The sequence below is a fragment of the Typopeltis vanoorti genome, chromosome 3 (genome assembly GCF_054136105.1).
Source record: "Typopeltis vanoorti isolate ZY-2024b chromosome 3, IOZ_Tvanoo_1.0, whole genome shotgun sequence".
NCBI lineage: Eukaryota > Metazoa > Arthropoda > Arachnida > Uropygi > Thelyphonidae > Typopeltis > Typopeltis vanoorti.
In genome coordinates this window covers 112,709,363-112,731,236 of record NC_143551.1, presented here as the reverse complement: position 1 = coordinate 112,731,236, position 21,874 = coordinate 112,709,363, and the positions used below count along the sequence as shown (strand labels likewise).

General features: G+C 36.2%; 1 protein-coding gene across 3 annotated transcripts in view; it reads left to right on the top strand.

Annotated features, from left to right (window-relative positions):
• LOC150108473 (PX domain-containing protein kinase-like protein) overlaps positions 1-21,874 on the top strand; it is a 307,545-nt gene that overhangs the window by 93,165 nt on the left and 192,506 nt on the right. For all 3 annotated transcript variants that reach the window (XR_016548134.1, XM_090390804.1, XM_090390803.1), the window contains exon 6: positions 19,827-19,904. Coding sequence is in view for 2 of the 3 variants with exons in the window: in XM_090390804.1 (XP_090246930.1) it covers positions 19,827-19,904 (78 nt within the window). In the remaining variant the exon portion in view is untranslated. The remainder of the gene's footprint in view (positions 1-19,826; positions 19,905-21,874) is intronic.

Here is a 21,874-nt window from a genome sequence, read left to right as displayed (position 1 = left end):
TTCTCACATTCAGTTTTATTTCCCTTTTTATATATGGATACTATGAGAGCTCTACTCCAATCATCGGGAATTCGTCCCTCTGTCCAGGCTTTCTGAACTATGCAGTGCAGCCACTGTAAGACTTTTATACCACCATACTTCAGCATTTCTGGTCGAATATCATCTACTCCTGCTGCCTTTCCACATTTCAAGCCTTTGATGGCTTTTTCTACTTCAAGTATGGATGTGTATTCCTGACTGCATGCCTGGTCAGTGTTTTTTATCACTGTGCTGTCATCACTGCTTGTTTCATTTTGCAGTTTTTCAAAGTAATTACTCCATACTTCAAGGATATCTTTTTCTCCTGTTTTCATGTCACCTTTATCATCTCTAACTCCTTTTACAGCACTCTTTACTCCAATCCTAAGCTTCTTCAACAACCTCCAGAATATTTTGCCACCTTCTTGATATTTATTTTCTATATTCTTGCCAAAGTCCTCCCATGACTTTTGTTTAGCTAGTTTTACACACTGTTTAGCTTTCTTACATTTGTCTCTGTATTCTGTAAGAGTAAAATCTGACTGATTTGCCAGGAACTTTTGATATGCTTTCTTCTTTTCCTTCACTGCCTCTTTAACTTCCTGTGTCCACCAGGGAGTTCTGATTTTTTTATCCTTGCACACAACCTCAACACATGCCTCTCTGGCAGAATCAATGTTTTCTTCAGAGTTTGCCACTGAATCTCCAAGGTTTGATTCCTGTTCTCAAACTCTTTCATTTTCTTTTCAATAATCTTTGTGTATTTTAGTCTACAGTTCACATCTGCGAGCTGGTCAACTTTTATTCGCTTTAAAACTTTCTTACATGTTATTCTTTTCAATATGAAATTCAATTTTATCCTGCTCAAGCCTAAATAGTGAACACTTCCAATTTCAAATCCTCTGTACACTCTGGTGTCCTGCACCAGGGAGAAAACATCACTATCAACAATAACATAGTGAATGAGACTTTTCTTATTCCTAGCCTCTTCTCTCCATGTGAATTTGTGCACATTTTTATGTTGGAACATGGTGTTAGTAATAACCAGTCCATGTCCTGAGCAGAAATCCAACAGATATTTGCCATTATTATTAGCTTTGCTCTTTTCTCCAAATTTTCCCAAAATATTTTTGTATGTCTCACAATCATTTCCTACTCTGCTATTTAGATCCCCAACAAGGACCAACTTTTCCTTTTTCATTGTGTCAGTTGCTTTTTCTAAAGCCTCAAAAAATTCCTCCACTTCTACCTTAGTAGAACTTTCTGTGGGACCATAGGCACAAATAAGTCTCATTGTCCAGTTCCCCATTCTCATATTTGCCCACATTACTCTACTTGAGACTGACTGCCATTCAAGAAGATTAGCCTCATATTTTGTGTTGAATACTATGGCTACTCCTTCTTTTCCTTGATTGTCATTGCCTGAATATAACATTCTGTATTTATTGCTCAGAAAGATCTCACCAGTTTTGGTCTTTTTTGTTTCAGTCACCCCTATTATGTCGATCTGGTACTTATCTAATTCCTCAGCTAGCTCCATTTCTTTGCCATTCAGGCTTCTTATGTTGATAGTACCGATCTTTAACTCTGGTGATGTTCAGTTGGGGTTTGTTTTCAGATTTGTTCCAGTAGCTGACTTTTCGCTGTTCACCCTGGTTCCCATGCGGAAACAACGGGGGCCTTGTTTAACCGGGCGACGCCCCAGCCGGCATGAAATTTTGTCATGTTGTACCATCATTTTTTATTTTGGTTTAACCAATAAGAATACAATTTGGTCGGCTAAATCCCAAATTGCCAGCCCATCCTCGTTCGTTCAGTATCAAAGTAGATACCCAACAGGGTGCACCACGAGAAGGTGAGGATTGGACATTAGGTCAGAAGCCCTGGTCGGTTCTCCACATTCCTTTAAAGGCTATGTGGAGGTCTCCTCTCAGTTATACAGTTTTGACCCTTAAGCACCCCAGAGAGTGGATCTTGGTTTCTAATTTGACATGTGGTCTAAATGTGGTGTGAAGGTTATATTTTATTAGTACTTTGGCTATCTTTTCAGATGTACCTCATATATAGGGAATAGGTTCTTGACAGAAGTAGGGAAATGTACTTTTTATCTATTTTCATAGGAGCTGTAGTCATTGGCCAATAAAGTATGCAAAGATGTTCTGTAGTAAGAGCTGCATCATTAGAGCCAATAGCCTTAGCTCTGTATTTTTAGAATACCACACTGTTGGGTTGTGTGATGACATGAATGTTTATGTAGTTACCTTCCTGTGTGTGAGTATGCTGCACGCATGTGTGTTGGCTTTCTATAAATGGAAAAGATCGTGACTAATGTGCGATAAAGAGCAAACATTTATTAGATTCTTTTCTGCTTTGAACTAAATTTTAGGGGTGTGTTTAGGTAAGTTACAAAAAATTCAGTCTTGCCTATGGGGCCAAATGGCAAACACATCAAAGGCAAACTATGCAAGGACACTTGTCCTTACCAGACAAGTGTCCTTGCATAGAGAAGTGGTTAAAGTCAATGTCACAGTGTGCAATGCACTAAGGTATATTCACAAGATTAGAACAACGATCCTGGATTGAGGCCCAGGTTGCACAAGGTAAAACTGCAAGTGACTGTTATCGTGGTCTTAAGGAAATTTAAGGAAGTCTGATACAGTAAGGCACTGATACAGTGCCTTACTGTATCAGACTGTTGCAAGATGAGTCAGCAGATTTCATGCAGGGTGAGATCACCTTGACAACCTGCCATTTCAGAAGAACATGTTGAACTTGTTTGGAAACTCCTCACAGTTAATCGGTGATGGACTGTATGCCAGGTGACCCAGGAAACTGGGATAAACCACAAGTGTGTGGTACATCCTAAAAGAGAGGCTAGGTATGCGCAAAATTTCAGCTTGTTGGGTTCCACATCACTTGACTGAGATGCAAAAATAACACAGGTTGCTGGCCTCCATCTGGAACTATATGAAAATGAAGGGGATGCATTCCTGAATCATATTGTAGCCATTGGTGAAACATGGGCAAGGGCTTAGGAGTCCGAATTGAAGAGACAATCCAATGAATGATGCCATTTAGGATCACCCTAATAGTCACGACATGACCCAAGAGCAAACTGTTAATGCACAGTACTGTTGACAATTTCTGAGGCACCATTTGAGTTTGGCTTTAAGGAGAAAGCAACCACATTTTTTTCATGAGTTCTCCACTGTGTTTGTTGCATGAAAATGTGCAATGTAATGTCGCAATTGATGATAGAGATGTTGTACAGGTAACAATGAAAAGTATTGGAACATCCTCCGTATTCACCAAGTATAAGTCCTTGCAACTTCATCTTGTTCCTCAGAATGAAAGAACCCCTCACAGTTCTCAATTTTGTGATGTGCAAGAGGTTCTTCGAGCAGTAGGTCACACTCTCACTGATATCAACTGGCAGCATTCTGCTGGTGGTATCCAGCAGCTCTCACAATTTGGAAACAAGTGCAGAAAATGGCAGGAGATTACGTCAAAGGGATATAATTGTATAGACTTGATAAATAAACTATTTTACATTTTGTACACGTGTTGCCACTACTTTATTTACAACCCTTGTATTTTATTCTCACGATGTTCCATGTAAAATATAAATTGAATAAACTTTTAATATATACTTTCCGATATTTTGGCAATGTCACATTGCCATCTTCTTGGGAACTTAATACAAAGACAAGTGCACACAAGTACTACATAACAGCAAATGAGAAAGGAAGCGAGGAAGCTACCGTTTTCCTAAAGTCCTGATGACCCCCCCCCCCGACGGGCTATATTGGTAGTTCTTGGCTTTTGGGCTGAAGTTCTTCTGATAAATGTTTCCCAAATTTGGGGCAGTCTCATGCATCCAAATTTGTTGAGGTTTGGCATGTTCCTAAGGGTAAACGGTACCTTCCTTACTTCGTTTCTCATTTGCTGTTATGTAGTACTTGCGTGCACTTGTCTTTGTATTAAGTTCCCAAGAAGATGGTAACGTGACGTTGCCGAAATATCGGAAAGTATATATGAAAAGTTTAATTTATATTTCTAGTGTATGCTGTCAATTCCAGCATATAAGCCTCTCTACAAGAAGTTCCATGTAAAAGTTAGCTAAAGGAAGGAAACCCTTTATTATTATTATTATTATTAACAACTGACTTCCATGGAGTCAGACTCATCGTGGAAGGTACACAATCGCACACAATGCTCATCGAACCGTGCTTTAAACTCATTCAATGTGTCTACATTCACAACACACTCAGGCAATGCATTTCACTCACCAGCCACTCTCCATGCAAAAAACCTGCTCCTCACTCCTCTGCTCTATAGCATGTCTTCACCATTCTACCATTCTCACACTTCACTTTTATTTCCTTACTAAATCACTCTTCTGGCTTGTTCTTTATACCCTTCATGTAACTGATTATTACTATTATTACTCTTGTACTGCCTCCAAAGTATCATCATCTTCCAGATTTCTTGCTTGAGAGCCCTTCATTCATCCATTTTATATCTACCTTTTTGGCCTTCGGAATATATTCACATATTGATGCTGTTATGTATTCCTTTGTCAGTTCCCTATTTGACTTACTTATTGCTCTTTACACCTATAAGGTGCATGAGGTCACGAGTTTAGCTTGCCATTCTCTTTGGCCCAGTGCTGCTTCTCTTGCTTTCCCCCAGCTCAACCATCCTAGTTTGTTTCGTTCTTGGATTACCATCCGGTGCCATGTCATTTTGGGTCTTCCCCCTCTTCCTTTTACCATCAGGCATCCATGTCAATGCTATTCTTCTGTGTTTTGATGTTGGCATTCTCATTACATGGCCTATCCATGTCCATCTGTGTTTCTTTAACTCTATTGTAATGGGTTTGGTTGTAAATTTCAATATTTGAGATTTTATTTGGCCAGTAAATTTTGAGAATTCTGTGAAGACATTTTGTTTGGAAGGCATCTATTTTATTTTCTTGTTGTTTGGTTAATTTTCATGATTCTTCCATAAAGTAATACAGATTTAACAGTTGAGTTAAAAATTTGCACCTTTAAGTTTGTTTTTATATTGGATGATTTCCAAATTTTCTGTAAAGTTTTAAATGCGTAGCAAGATTTTTTTATTCTTATTGCAATGTCTTCATTGATACCACCTTCCATGTTGACAGTTGCTCCGAGGTAATTAAAAGTGTTTGTCACTTCTGCTTGATTTCCATTTATAAAGATTGGGTCATTCTTTTTACTGTTGATTTTTAATATTTTGGTTTTCTTCTCATTGACATGTAAGCCTATTTGTTTCCTCTAACTTTGCTGTCTTAATTTTCATTTCTTCAAATCTAGATGATAGTAGTACAATGTCGTCAGCATAGTCCAAATCTTCTAATGTAGTGTCAATGTTCCATCTTATTCCAGTTTTCAGGGTATGCTGCATTATCTAATCTATGACAATGATGAAAAGTGTTCCAGACATGACACAACCTTGCTTAACACCAGTTTTGATCTAAAAACTTTAGGAAGCTGTTCCATTTAATAGAATTTATCCTTTACTTCCATCATACAAATCTTTTATAATATTTATTATTTTGTCAGGAAATCCATAAATTTTCAGGATTTTCCATAGACATTCTCTGTCTATGCTGTCGAAAGCTTTGGCAAAATCAATAAAACTGAGATGCATAGTTGAATTTAGTTCAACACTCTGTTCAGTTATGTTTCTAAGAATAAAAATTTGATTCCTTGTGCTTCTTCCATTTCTAAAGCCTGCTTGTTCTATTCTCAGAATTTTCTCAATGCTATTTTTTATTCTGCATATTATGATTCTATGAAGATCTTTGATGGTACTGACAATAGGCTGATTCCTCTCCAATTGGTGCATTCTGTAAGATCACCTTTTTTTGGAATTTTGACTATTTGTGATTCTTTCCAGGTATTCGGAACCTTCTCATATGCCCACATGATATTACACAGTTTATATAGTATAGTTGCTGATATTTTTAGGTCAGCCTTGAGCAATTCAGCACTAATGTTATCATTTCCACTTGTTTTTCTACTCTTTTGAATCTTGATTGCTTCCATGATTTCTTGCACTGTGATTCTCCCATGTTTACGTGAAATTCGAATTGATTTGGCATCTCTTCGAAAGGGGATTCAATATTTGGATTTACAGAGTCGTGTTTAACATTTAATAATTCTTCAAAGTACTCTTTCCATCTTTGTTGGACTTCTTGCTTTTGAGTTAGTAGTTGACCATTTTTATCTTTAACCCCTCATTCATCTGATAGTTTCCTCCAAGTTGTCTTATAATTTTATAAACTTCTCCAAGATTTCCAGTATCATTCGCTTTCTGAGCATCCTCAGCCAACAGCTGATAGTAGTTTCTCTTTTCAATTCTGGCTGAGCGCTTTATCATCTTATGCACTTCTTGGTATTGCTTCTTCTCCATGTAATCTTTCTGATTTGCAGTTGTTTCTTTTCATTTTTATCTTCTTCCTTTCTTCTTCAATTAGTTTTAATGTCTTTCCTGTAATCCATTCTTTGTGTGACTTCCCACTTGTCACTCCTAAAATATCTTCTGCAGTTTTATTGAAGGCTTCTTTACACTTTTTCCAGTTGGCTTCAATCTTATTTTCCTCATAATTTTCATTTGATTCTTCTAAACTGAGAATCTATTCAGTTCATTGGTAAATTTCTCTTTTATTTTATTTTCCTTCAGTTTATCAATGTTATATTTAATTTTCTTATTCTTTTTTAGTTTTGACTTCCTTGCTAGCTTTAATTTAACTATTGTGGTTAGCAGAAAATGGTCTGAAGTTGCATCAGCTCCTCTTTTAACCTTTACATCTTGTAATGTCCTCTTGTAAGTATTACATATAGCAATATGATTGATCTGGTTTTTTGTTTTTCCATTGGGGGAAATCCATGTTAGTTTGTGAATTTCCTTATGTTTAAAGATGCTACCTCCTATAATGAGTTTATTTAATTCACAGAAGGATGCAAAAAGTTCTCATTTTCATTTTGCTCACCACTCGCTTCATTTCCTATAGCATGTTCGTCCTCCATCTTTCTTTTCCCTACTTTAGCATTCATGTCTCCAATCAAAATTAACAAGTCATGTTTAGGGACTTTATCAATCACTTTTTGGAGTTGTTCATAGAATTGTGCTTTCTCCATTTCTTCGGCATCATTTGTGGGTGCATATACTTGCTTGTACGATGGTCAATTTCATGAACCTGGAGAAAAATCTAGCTTTAATTATTCGTTTATTTATTGGGTTCCATTCCATCAGACTTTTCCTTGCTTTCTCACTTACAATAACTGCAACTCCTTTCTCATGTCTTTCATCATCTCCCGAATACAATATGCAATATTTGTCAGTTGTTTTTATCTCACCAAAATCTGTCCATCTCGTTTCAGCAATTCCTAAGATATCAAGAACGTATTTATTCATCTCGTTGACTATCTGCCTAGTTTTTTTCCAATTTGGTACATTGTGTGAATGTTCCATGTTCCAATTTTAAGTTAAATTTTAGGGTGAGTGATTGACTTTATCTGTAAGTGAGGTTCCATGATGCTTTGCTCCACCTGCATTATAGATGTTGGCTCCCAACATCTACGATGCAGGTGGGGCAAAGTCCTGTAAATATTCGTCTGTTGGGAGACCACAGGTCGTAGCACTCTGTCCCAAGGGATTTCTTGCTTCACTTGTGGTTTCTGTAATCATGTTTTTTTTTTTTATGAGGATGGGTGATTAGCCTGTCGCTCAACCTTCCTCTTTTAACCGGGCTTAGGACTGGCATAGGGACGAGCATATGCTCTACTTATGGCAGAGTTTGTCAGTTCCCAAGCAGCATCTATTTTCTTACCACTCAACTCCTCATTCCATGCTATAGCTTCAAGCTGTCTCCTAAGCTTGTCATAATGACTAGCCTCGTGTTTCCATTATGGCTAGCCACAACCTAGGTGGTCACTTCATGATCACTCTTACCAACTGTAGGAAAGTGCGAAACCCCCACTCACAATTACATCCTTTGATGAAATGATCAGATCTAAAACTCAATTCTTGTATGCTCTCCTTTACATGCTGCCTGAGATAGTTATCTCTTCAAGAACTGAACTCAAAATTCATTTTCCTTATTCCCAAATGCTATCTCTTCATTGTAATCTGTACTGCCATAATTAAAGTTGTCCATAATAATTACCCTTTCTTTGTTCACTAATCCAAGTTATTAATCCTAGCATACCATTCATGATTCTGGCTCTCCATCTCAACTCATGATTGTCATACCCTGGCAACACACACTGACAACCTTTCCCACTTCACTGTTATCTTTCACTCTTCTCAATAACCTGATATTTGTTCTCACATGCTCCTTATGTCCACTTAGATAATTTGTCCAAACAACCACCACTAATTCTCTTGCTCATTTCTTCCTCATTTCCAACACCTGAATTATCTTACTCATTCTCCTTCCTGGATAGCAGACCTTATGGACTCTCTTATTAACTAATCCTCTATGGAATCTTCATATACTGCTATCCTGGAATCGCACATCACCTCTTTTACCCATTTTTCTTTCATTTTATTCTTTTGCACACTTTCATTAGTTTCACGAAACATCTAATATCACTCTGCATATTCCTAATTTCATTTTTCATTTTCAGTAACTGTTTTATCAAATCTTGCATTCCGGCAGTTTCACACTCCGTTTCTCCTGTAGTCTTGCTACCTCTTGTTCTGCATTACTTCATTACAATACCATTTGTACATTTTTCCTTGCCTAAAAAACATAAAAAATAAAATAAAAAAAAAAAACCCAGCATGCATAGTAAATTTTGAATAATTTAAAGATATCAGGAAAGTTTTGATTTTATTAAATCAAGAGTGTGTATGCTAGTGGTATACATTAGTAAATACAAACAGTACAGAAAGTACAAACAGATTATGTTATTAATTAATCTGTTATTAATCTTGTATAAATTGTAATATCATCCAGCCAGTCTTTTGACATCTGGAGTGGTGTCTTGGTACAAAAGAGTACAATTAAGTTAACACTCACTGTTAATATTAACATTTGGTGTTGCATGGTTTCTTTTTGTTATTTCGGTTATGCTTGATACCTGCTTAGGTATTAACTTATTAAATGTGACTCAATGTTTCAGCCATTATATCATTGCGATCCTCATAAGAGTAGTGGAGTAACACAGTAGATCAACAAATAGCAGGATAAAAACAAAGTTCTGAATAACTTTTGCAATTATGTTCAGATTAAGTGAATTTTAAATGTTAATTTAGTCAATTCTGCTCTACTCCTGAGGATGGCCATAATGACTGTATTATCATTATGTCCATTCTTAGGAAATAATCTTAGGAAATTTCACTGCCAAATAACAAGTAACAACAAGTTACTCTTAAATAACAAGTCTTATTCTATTAATTGCTGTGGTTTCATTTCTACTGCTGCACCACTATTTGGCATTCCTTAGAATTTTGAAAATATTAAATTGGCAGTGAAAGTGGTGGTGGCCTGTATCTCACCAATTCATCTTCTTTCACATAGCATTAATTTTCTGCTTTCATGAACAACAATCATGAAAAGTTCAGATATTTCATGACTGTTGTTCATCAGAATTAAAGAGCCTCCGTAGCTCAGTCGGAATAGATGAAGCCCTTTGGTCGGAACGACCTGGGTTAGATTCCTGTCCATGAGGAACCTTTATCAGGTCTCTTGCGACTAAAGGTAAGTTAGCCGGTCTCATACAGAGGTTAAGGGTTTTTTCACCCAGAAACTCAGGTTTTTCGTCCCTCAGATCAGGCAAACTGGCTCGTGAACACAAGAATCTACAGTCATAAAATACATACTTAATCTCTCATTAGGAGGGCTCAACTTGTCCTAAGGGATGGTTGAGGAAAGGGGGGAACTCCCACTGTAAATCTGAATAAAAATGTGTTCAGCAAGTCTGCAACCAAACTGCAATAGCTGCTTGGTTACAGACTTGTGCATAACAGGTTTAGAATAAAGTGTTTTTGAATGAAATGAAATTGGATATACAAAATTGGGGAAACTGGGGCGGGGGGGGGATTAGGCAAGTATACACAGATACTGTTGAGTGTAAGAAAATGCCTAAGTTAGTATCACTAGTAATAAACCAGAATAGGACAGTTAGTATAAAGCGTAAGGACAGCGGTGGGCCTAAGGGCTATTGCACTTTATATATACTAATGCCAGGAGCATTTGGAAAACAAAGGGGTGGAGTTTTTGGTATTGGTTATTTCATCTTGGCCAATGGTTATTGGCATTAGTGAGACATGACTGACAGAAGATGATATGGTTATTTGGATAGAATGTAACGGGGAGGATAGAGAGAAAAGAATGTGGGGAAGAGTGTTATTGATGATAGCCAATGAACTGCAACCAAAGAGAGTTGGAGTTTAATTGTAGGCCAGTGAAAATAGCACATTTGAGGCCATCTGGTGTGAGATAGAGACCAGTAGAACAAAATAGACCAGGAGATATAAAGGATGATGGGGATATGCATAGGTAAATAAGCTTAATGAGCAGAGGGTGGGGTAAATTTATGGGGAACATACTGGAAGGAGGAAAGGACACACACACACAGGAGGAAGAAAATGGAATTTATGCAGTTATGGCAGAATAATTACATGAGGCAACATGTGATGAAATGTACTAGGAATATTTGAGAATGCTAAATCTAGTAATTGCATCAGAGAATTTGTCTATAATCAATATAACCACATTGTCACCAATTGGTGAGAGTGATTATATGGTCTTGACCTAGGAGGTGACTAAATATGTGCAATTTTCATTTAAGAGAGGATATATGTTAATTATAGGGCTGGTAAGTATGACATACTTAGGAGATTGCCTGGAGCAGTGCTATAGCATGAGAAACTACAATGGTTGGGAAGTGTTAAAGGACTGTTTGAGGGAAGTAATAGCAGACTGCTTACTTAGTCAGGAGGATGAATCAAGTAGGAGTTAAATGGATGAATACCAGCATTAAGCAGGGGCTATGGAAAAAAAAGAAGAAAAATTTGTGGAGGGAATTCACTGAGAAAGGTGACTAGCAGTCACATGAGCAGTACAAAGCACAGACAAGAAAGTCAAAATCAGAGTATGAAAGGAAATTAGCAGTACAGATCAAAGATAATTTCAAAGAGTTCTTTCAGTACATTGCAAGTAAAAGGAAGAATGATTATGGAAGAAGAAATTTAATGAATGCTGATGATAGGGAGGTAACTAAATCAGATGAAATAGTAGAGTAAATGTCAGTTTAATGTGGCAAAGTGTAAGGTTATGCTTTTGGGATGAAAAGGTTACCAGCTATGTACCACATTGATGGAACTGTACTTCAGAAAATTAATGAAGCTATGGATTTGAGGGTGTTAGTGGATCGGGAGTTAAAAATTTAGAAGGCATAATTGCAAAAAGTGACTAAAACAGCTCATCGAAGACTTGGCTACTAAAGAACACCCTGATGAACAGAAACATGTGGTATATTATACCTCATTATAGGTCCATCTTGACTACTATGCACAGTTCTGGTCACATAGGTTTCTTAGAGATGAATAGGAGTTGGAGAGGATCCATAGGCAAGTGACTAAGATGGCAGCAAGTCTATTGAATGCACTCACAAAAACAGTTGAAGATTTGTGAGTTACAAATTGCTTGTCAAATGGAAAAGGGGTGATATGATTGAGATATACAAATTACTGAAGGGTTTTACATGATTAATACAGAGGAAACTTTTCAGAACAAGTCTGGTGGTGGGAGAACCTAGAGCCACCTTGGAAATTGAGCAAGAGTGTAGTTAGAAAGGATGTAAGGACTAAGTTTTTTGTTTGGAGAGTGGTGAATGAGTGGAATAGATTGCCAATTTATTTGTTGAGTTCTGTGACGGTGTTCAAAGCAAAGTATGTTAGATATTGTGCATGACCTTATGTTTAGGGCTTCCCTCAGTGAGTAAGGATTTTATAGAGTTGGCAATATAATAATTTTTGCATCAAGCACAATCTCCCATCCTAAATCAGTAACCTTACCACAAATTATCTCTGTTTACACATCCTTGAATATCAAAAATTCCAAGTTCCTTCCCAGTATCCTTATTTTAATAGTTTTTGCTACTAACATCTATTCATGGTTTCACTAGGATCTGTGCTAGATACCTGAGAAGAGACGTTGAAATAGCTTGTAAAGAATGCAAGGATGCAGTGAACTAACCAGAGCTTTTGATCTGGTGTCGAATACTAAGCTTTTGGTAGTACATCTGGTACTCGACATCATTCAGATAACGAAAAAATTATGGGCTAACAGTTAAGGACTTAAATTGTCTAAAGCGGGGTGCTTAAGGGGTTAAAGCAGTATATCTGAGAGGAAACCTCCACATAGCCTTTAAAGGAATGTGGAGAACCAAGGCTTCTGAACTAATGTCCAATCCTCACCTTCTCGTGGTGCACCCTGTTGGGTATCTACCTGGATACTGAACGAACGAGGATAGGCTGGCAATTTGGGATTTAGCCGACCAAATTGTATTCCTATTAGCTTAAACCAGTATAGAAAATGATGGTACAACATGACAAAATTTCATGCCGGGTGGGGCGTCACCCGGTTAAACAAGGCCCCCGTTCTTTTCGCCAGGGAACTAGGGTGAACAGCAAAAAGTCAACCACTGGAACAAATCTGAAAACACACCCCCAACTCAACATCACCAGAGTTAAAGATCGGTACTATCAACATAAGCAGCCTGAATGGCAAAGAAATGGAGCTAACTGAGGAATTAGATAAGTACCAGACCGACATAATAGGGGTGACTGAAACAAAAAAGACAAAAACTGGTGAGATCTTTCTGGGCAATAAATACAAAATGTTATATTCAGGAAATGACAATCAGGGAAAAGGAGTAGCCATAGTATTCAACACAAAATATGAGGCTAATCTTCTTGAATGGCAGGCAGTCTCAAGTAGAGTGATGTGGGCAAATATCAGAATGGGGAATTGGACAATGAGACTTATTTGTGCCTATAGTCCCACAGAAGGTTCTACTGAGGTAGAAGTGGAGGAATTTTTTGATGCTTTTGAAAAAGCAACTAACGCAATGAAAAAGGAAAAGTTGGTCCTTGTTGGGGATCTAAATAGCAGAGTAGAAAATGATTGTCAGACATACAAAAATATTTTGGAAAAATTTGGAGAAAAGAGCAAAGCTAATAATAATGGCAAATATCTGTTGGATTTCTGCTCAGGACATGGAGTGGTTATTATTAACACCATGTTCCAACATAAAAATGTGCACAAATTCACATAGAGAGAAGAGGCAAGGAATAAGAAAAGTCTCATTGACTGTGTTATTGTGGATAGTGATGTTTTCTCTCTGGTGCAGGACACCAGAGTGTACAGAGGATTTGAAATTGGAAGCGATCACTATTTAGTCTTGAGCAGGATAAAATTGAATTTCATATTGAAAAGAATAACATGTAAGAAAGTTTTAAAGCGAATAAAAGTTGAGCAGCTCTCAGATGTGAACTGTAGACTAAAATACACAAAGATTATTGAAGAAAAAATGAAAGAGTTTGAGAACAGAACCAAACCTTGGAGATTCAGTGGCAAGCCTTGAAGAAAACCCTGATTGATTCAGCCAGAGAAACATGTGGTGAGGTTGTCTGCAAGGATAGAAAAATTAGAACTCCATGGTGGACACAGGAAGTTAAAGAGGGAGTGAAGGAAAAGAAGAAAGCATATCAAAAAGTTCCTGGCAAATAAGTCAGCTAGTGCTCGTAGAGAATACAGAGACAAATGTAAGAAAGCTAAACACTGTAAAACTAGCTAAACAAAAGTCATGGGAGGAATTTGGCAAGAATATAGAAAATAAATATCAAGAAGGTGGCAAAATATTCTGGAGGTTATTGAAGAAGCTTACTGATGGAGGATAGAGTGCTGTAAAAGAAGTTATAGATAATAAAGGTGACATGAAAACGGGAGAAAAAGATATCCTTGAAGTATGGAGTAATTACTTTGAAAAATTGCTAAATGAAACAAGCAGTGTTAGCACAGTGGTAAGAAACACTCCACAGGTATGCAGTCAGGAATACATATCCATACTTGAAGTAGAAAAGCCATCAAAGGCTTGAAATGTGGAAAGGCAGCAGGAGTAGATGATATTCGACCAGAAATGCTGAAATATGGTGGTATAAGTCTTACAGTGGCTGCACTGCATAGTTCAGAAAGCCTGGACAGAGGGACGACTTCCCAATGATTGGAGTAGAGCTCTAATAGTACCCATATATAAAAAGGGAAATAAAACTGAATGTGAGAATTACAGAGGTATCTCCCTGCTGATTGTTCCTGGCCAGATTTATACAAGTATACTTGAGAAACAGTTGAGAATAATTGTGGAAGAAAAGCTTGGTGAAGAACATGCTGGATTCAGGCCAAATAGAGGCTGTCAGGATCAGATCTTCACTTTACGACAAATAGTTGAGAAAGCATGGGAATATAACAAAGATCTGTATCTAAGTGTTGTCGATCTGGAAAAGGCATATGACAAGGTGCCAAGAGAGAAGCTATTCAATACGCTACAGTTATATGGTGTCGATGGGGCATTATATCAAGCAATACTTAGTCTTTATTTGAGTTGTAAGTCAGTAGTTAGAATTGAAGGAAGTACAGGAAGATGGTTTAATGTTAAAACTGGAGTGAGACAAGGATGTACATTATCCCTCTCTTATTCATTATCTATATGGATCACATTATGAAAGAAAGCGGTATTAAACATGATATCAGAATTGGAGATGTTAATGTCAGCTCTTTGCTTTATGCGGATGATGTTATACTTCTAAATAAATTCGCTACAAGTTTGCAAGATTCCCTGACTAAATTGAATAACTGTTGTAATAGATATGGTATGAAGGTCAGCATTAAAAAGACAAAGACAATGAAAATAGGTAGAATTGTTGAAAATGTAAACTTTGTTGTGAACGGGGAACCTGTAGAACAAGTAAAACATTTCAGCTGCTTAGGTACGATTTTTAGTGAAGATGGTAAATTAAATATGGAAATAGACAACAGAATCAACAAAGCTGGTATGGTAGGCAGTCAATTGAATAAATTCATATGGAATAAGAGAGAAATTAGTCGGAACACTAAATTAGCTGTATACAAGACCGTGTTCAAACCAGTTTTAACTTATGGATCTGAGAGCTGCGTCAGAAGTAAAACACTTGACCAAAGACTAGAGACCGCAGATATGAGAGTCCTGAGAAAGATTAGAGGCGTGAACAGATGGCATCAATGGCAATATCATATTAAAAATGAGAATATTAGGAAAGAACTTAACATTGTCGGCATCCAGGAATGCGTTAGCAGAGCTAATCTCAGGTATGGTCACTTAAACAGAATGGGCGAAGAAACATTAGCAAAAGAAGTGTTCTCTGCCAGGTTGGCAGCAAAAACGACCCAGAGGAAGACCAGGATATAGGTGGATTGATACGGTACAAAGTGCCTTAGACGATAGAAATATAAGATCTGATAATGTTAGAGTCTTGACAAGTAACAGACTGATCTGGAGGAAAATTGTAGATAGGAAGTTAGTAATTATGTAAATTTTTCATTTAGTACTATCATATCCTGTACACCCCTTGAGGATACATGTCAGGAATTTGATGATGATGAATTGTCTAAAGCTAACAAAATTATATTCTGTATTGGTTTAAACCACAAACACTGATGGTATAGCATAGTCATATGTCATAAAACTGGAGGTGCTTGTTCGGAATTTAGGAGGAACAGTGAAATGATACGGTACAAAGCTCAAACAAATTGAGAATGTAAACTATCATCATAAGCTTTAACAGAAAAGAAATTAAATTAGAAAAAAAATAGAAAATTTCTTTTAAATAAATTAAATAGAAAAGTTAGAGACATATAATGTTAACAATGCTTGGTGTTATTGAGCTGAAGAAGACAAACAGGTGAAATGCTTTTAATAACTATTAGGTGATTTATTAAGGAAATGGTGATTAGGAAAAAAGATAGGTAGGAGTTACTGTAGTATTCAGCACTAAACATGGATTGAACTTCCTGGATGCAGGCAGTTTCGAGTAGAATGAATGTAGATACATTTCGAAGTGTGAAATATTTCAAAATAATAGTTATTTGTGCATGTGGTCCCAACGAAGGCTCAAGTAGGGATGACATAGGGGAATTTGAGTCATTAGAGAGGTCAGCTAACAAAAAGAAAATGGTAAAGTTGGTTATTTTTAGAGATCTAAATTGTAGGAGTAGGAAATGAATCCCAGATACAGAGAAATGTTTTGGAAAAATTTGGAGAAAAAAGCAGAGCTAGTAAGTACCTGCTGGATTTATGTTCAAGACATGAAGTAGTAATTATACTTATATCATTTCAAACATAAATATTCCTAACTTACATGGAGGAAATGAACACACACAAGAAATAAGTAAAATCCTATATTATTGCTGATGGGGTTTTCTTCATACTGGTTTAGGGTAGGAGAATATATGGGAATTTGAAATAAATTATTTAATTTTGAGCAGTATATAAAAAGAATACCACATTGAATACCACAGATACAAAGAAATGTTTTGGAAAAATTTGAAGAAAAAAGCAGAGCTAGTGTAAAATTCGATGCAACGTAAATTTTCATATATTTTATTGCATCTTTTTTTTACAGAGGTGACATCTAGAAAACTTGTAAAAATAAACTTTGTTATTGTAAATAGAATACTAAAAGCCTAAGTATAAAACCCAAGGGGAATTAGCTTGCTCGCTCACATAAACAAAGAATGTAAAAATGGTAAAGCCAAGGGCAATGCCTTGCCTTCGGAAGGTTATTTGATGTTAGTGCTCTGATAAAGTGTAAGCGAGCCCTTTTGTTTACAAATTCAGTCTTAGGCGACCTTCAAGGTCAGTGGAGAAAGGGGCGGCAAGATCAAACAAATTCCACAGTCCAGTAAAACGGATTAAAGACACATGAAAGGGGAGAAAAGTGAAGTCTGCAGAAATTTTAGATCAAGAGTCATTTATTTTTTTTCATATCATTTTTTCCCGAAGCTCTAAGACGCCGGGAAATCACATTCCTGACCCACCAATCATTCTGAATGAAATGACGATGCTCTGGTTGGAATTATTAAGTGTATGGATCAGAGCATAGCAAATTCCTAAGAAGTGACTGGGCAAAATGTTTAATTGATAATTGTAAGGAATTCTAAGGCTTCATGCTGCATAATTACAGAAAATTACCATAGAGATTCTGTTCTAAATTAGTTTGCTTAAAATAGGAGTCATAAATTATATTGCACTGATTTTGTAAGATAAGTTACATAATTGTAGAAGTATACTGTAGAAATTTGTCATATAGAGTGTAGCTTAAGTTAAAGATATAAGAAGCAACTTCCCTATTGCATGTATTGTATGTTCAGTATTAGTATTTAATTTTAAACATGCTTGTTATTTATATTCAATGAGTACTCCTGATCTTTAATATGCAATGCACTGTTTCCAAATAAACACGATCCTGTGAGCTGGAACTAAATGATAGATAAGATAAGGAACACATAGAAAGCCATGACTGTAATTTGATTAAGAGAGGATTTTGTGTTAGATTAGGACCTACTGGAAGTGCTGCTTGTTCTTATATCACAAGGAGGCCTGGTGGTGCAGCTTAACAGATAAATTTCTAGTCCTCTCAGGTATAAGAATATAGAGTCACGGAAGGTAGATTAAGAGATAGAACCAAGAATAAGAAATTAATAATACCGCATAAATAGATAGCCATAGTTTACGATGGTGCAGCAATAGCATACCATTTACACTAGTAAGTACCTGCTGGATTAATGTTCAAGACATGAAGTATGCCCAGATTTGGTCACCTTGGTTCCTTCTTGATGGGGAGGAGGTGGAGAGGATCCAGAGGCGAGTGACTAAGATGATAACAGGTCTATGGAATGAACCATATGAGAACAGGTTGAAGATTTGTGGGTTGCAGAAACTAGTTGATAGGCGGAGGAGGGGAGATATGATTGAGACATTCAAATTGCTAAAGGGATTCTACAGGATTAATTCAGAGGATATTTTTGAGATCAGGACTGGTGGTGGGAGAACTAGGGGACACCTATGGAAGCTGGGCAAGAGTGTGGTTAGCAGGGGTGTTAGAGCTGGGTTCTTTACTTTTAGAGTGGTAAATGAGTGGAATAAGCTGCCAGAGTCTGTTGTGGGTGCTATGACGGTGAACGAGTTCAAGACAAGGTATGATAGATACTGTGAGAATGTAATCGCATAGTTGTGTGGACATGATGTTTAGGGCCTCCCTCGATGAGTCTAAGGACTCCTGGAGTTGCTGAAATAATAATAATAAAAAAAAAAGTAGTAATTATACTCATCATGTTCAAACATAAATATTCATAACTTCATGGAGGAAATGAACACACACACACACACACAAGAAATAACTAAAATCTTATATTATTGCTGATGGGGTTTTCTTCATACTGGTTTAGGGTAGAAGAATATATGGGGATTTGAAATAAATTATTTAATTTTGAGCAGTATAAAAAAAAAGAATACCACATTGAAAGAAAAACATGTATACACAAGTCTTAAAAATAATCAACTTGAGTGGCTTTCAGAGGCAAAGTATAGACTGAAATATTCATATATATTGGAAAATGTGACAGAATCAGAATTAATAACACTCAAGAAGTTATGTGGCAACTTTGAAAAGAAGAAAGCATTGAAAGATTCTGGTGAGTAAGTCAGCAGAATTTAAGAAAGCTGTTTATTTATTCATTTATTATTACATTTCTCTATAAGTGGCCAAATTAAAGTCATAGATAGCCTTTGGGAAGGCTATCTATGACTATATAGATATAGAAGATGAATATCATGAAGGGATCAAATGGTCTGAAAGCTGGTGGGGAAAAAAAAATGAAATGAGATGATAATGGTGACAAACACTCTGTAATTATTTGGAAACATTATTAAATGAAATAAGCAGTGACAGAGTAGTAGAAAATATCAAGGTATAGTACATTCTGAAAAAAATTTTGAGTGTTGAGATATTGAAAAAAAAATTTCTCAGAAATTTGAAATGTGGAAAGGTGACAAATGGATAGATGATATTCCACCAAAAAGTATGCAGGTAAAAGTTTTAGTAGCTATTCTGCATAATTCAGGAGTTTAGAATTCTGGACGATTGGAATAGTGCTCTCATAGTACCCATCTATTAAAATGTCCACTTCTTATTTGATAAAAAAAAAACACTGTTAATTCATCATAATAACTTGCAAATAGACTGATAACTAACATCTGCAGACTTTGTACTACTTAGTCTGCATGCTTTACTCCCTACATGCTTTACTCCCTTAACAGTAAATAATTTGTGGGCTGTAAATATTCTATTCTCTCTGTAATTCTTCATGTGTGTGTGTTTAGTATCATACTTCAACATAGCTGTATTTATTTGTTTTAATACTTCCTAAGGTAATGCAGCAACTGATGAGTATATTGATATTAAGTAACTGTTTAAATTATGAATATTCTTGTTTTATAGTGTAAAATTATCTCAGGCTCGCATCGCATTAAAATAAGATGTCATTATGAGGCAAAGTGAAAATGGTTGGATTTATTTTCATATATGGATCTAAGTTGAGTTGACAGCATTGTCTAACTTATTCTTCCATTTTCTGCTTGTTATTATTGTAAAATTCTTCTTTTAAGAAATTATACATAATGAATTTTCACTTTTGCATGTATTACCTTGTACACCTGTTATATTTTTAGGTACCATTTGGCCCTGATAAGTATCTGGAAGATAAGGACATGCAATCTGCTATAAAACTGCTTATTAGTGGTATTCAGGTATGCTTATATGTTTATTAATAGAATTAGTCAGATGTAATAATCATTATGATTTAAAAATTTCTGTTGTAATCATTGTAGAATCATCAGAATGGGAGTGCCGTTATATTAGTGCAAATCCTCATGTAATTAGCTGAAAAATTTATCCTTGAAAATGACTGATGAAAATTGTTTTGGCTTGTATGCAGAGCACGCAAAAATTTGAAAGAAATGGGGTAATGTATTACATACAATACTACAAATTCATTGCATTGCAGCTTTTTTCTCCCACCCATGAAAAGTTGTAAACTCTTAGTACACTAATACTTCAGGTTAAGGTTTTCATTTGTTGTTTTATTATTATATTATCTCTAAGGTGAGGTTGTCTGCAAGGATAGAAAAATAAGAACTCCATGGCGGGCTTGGGAAGTTAGAGGCAGTCATGAAAAAGAAGAAAGCATATTGAAAGTTCCTAAAAAATAAGTTAGCTTTGCGAGAATGCAGAGAAAAATGTCAGAAAGCAAAGCAGTGTGTAAAATTAGCTAAACAAAAGTCATGTGAAAACTGGTAAGAATATAGAAGATAAATTATCAGGAAGGTGGCAAAATGTTATGGATCACGAAATAAACTTAGAAATGGAGAAAATGGTACTGTAAGAAGGAATCAGATGATAAAAAAACTGAAGATAATCATCATCATCAAATTCCTGACATGTACCCTCAAGGGGTGTACAGGATATGATAGTACTACATGAAAATTTTACATCTTTACTAACTTCCTATCTACAATTTTCCTCCAAATCAGTCTGTTACTTGTCAAGACTCCAATATTATCATTATCAGATCTTATATTTCTATCGTCTAAGGCACATTTTACCATATCAATCCACCTATATCTTGGTCTTCCTCTGGGTTGTTTTCCTGCCAACCTGGCAGAGAACACTTGTTTTGCTAATCTTTCCTTGCCCATTCTGTTTAAGTGACCATACCACCTGAGATTAGCTCTGCAACGCATTCCTGGATGCTGACAATATCAAGTTCTTTCCTAATATCCTCGTTTTTAATATAATATTGAAATTTATGCCATCTGTTCACGCCTCTAATCTTTGACTTTTGTTTAGCTAGTTTTACACAGTGTTTAGCTTTCTTACATTTGTCTCTGTATTCTTTAAGAGCAAAAGCTGACTTAATTGCCAGGAACTTTTGATATGCTTTCTTCTTTTCCTTCACTGCCTCTTTAACTTCCTGTGTCCACCATGGAATTCTGATTTTTCTATCCTTGCATACAACCTCACCACATGCCTCTCTGGCTGAATCAATCAGGGTTTTCTTCAAGGCTTGCCACTGAATCTCAAAGGCTTGGTTCCCTGTTCTCAAACTCTTTCATTTTATCTTCAATAATCTTTGTGTATTTTAGTCGACAGTTCACATCTAAGAGCTGTTCAACTTTTATTCGCTTTAAAACTTTCTTACATGTTATTCTTTTCAATATGAAATTCAATTTTATCCTGCTCAAGACTAAATAATGATCACTTCCAGTTTCAAATCCTCTGTACACTCTGGTGTCCTGCACCAGAGAGAAAACATCACTATCAACAATAACAGTCAATGAGACTTTTCTTATTCCTTGCCTCTTCTCTCCATGTGAATTTGTGCACATTTTTATGTTGGAACATTGTGTTAGTAATAACCAGTCCATGTCCTGAGCAGAAATCCAACAGGTATTTGCCATTATTATTAGCTTTGCTCTTTTCTCCAAATTTTCCTAAAATATTTTTGTATGTCTGATAATCATTTCCTACTCTGCTATTTAGATCCCCAACAAGGACCAACTTTTCCTTTTTCATTGTGTCAGTAGCTTTCTCTAGAGCCTCAAAAAATTCCTCCACTTCTACCTTAGGAGAACCATCTGTGGGACCATAGGCACAAATAAGTCTCATTGTCCAGTGTCCCATTCTGATATTTGTCCAAATCACTCTACTTGAGACTGCC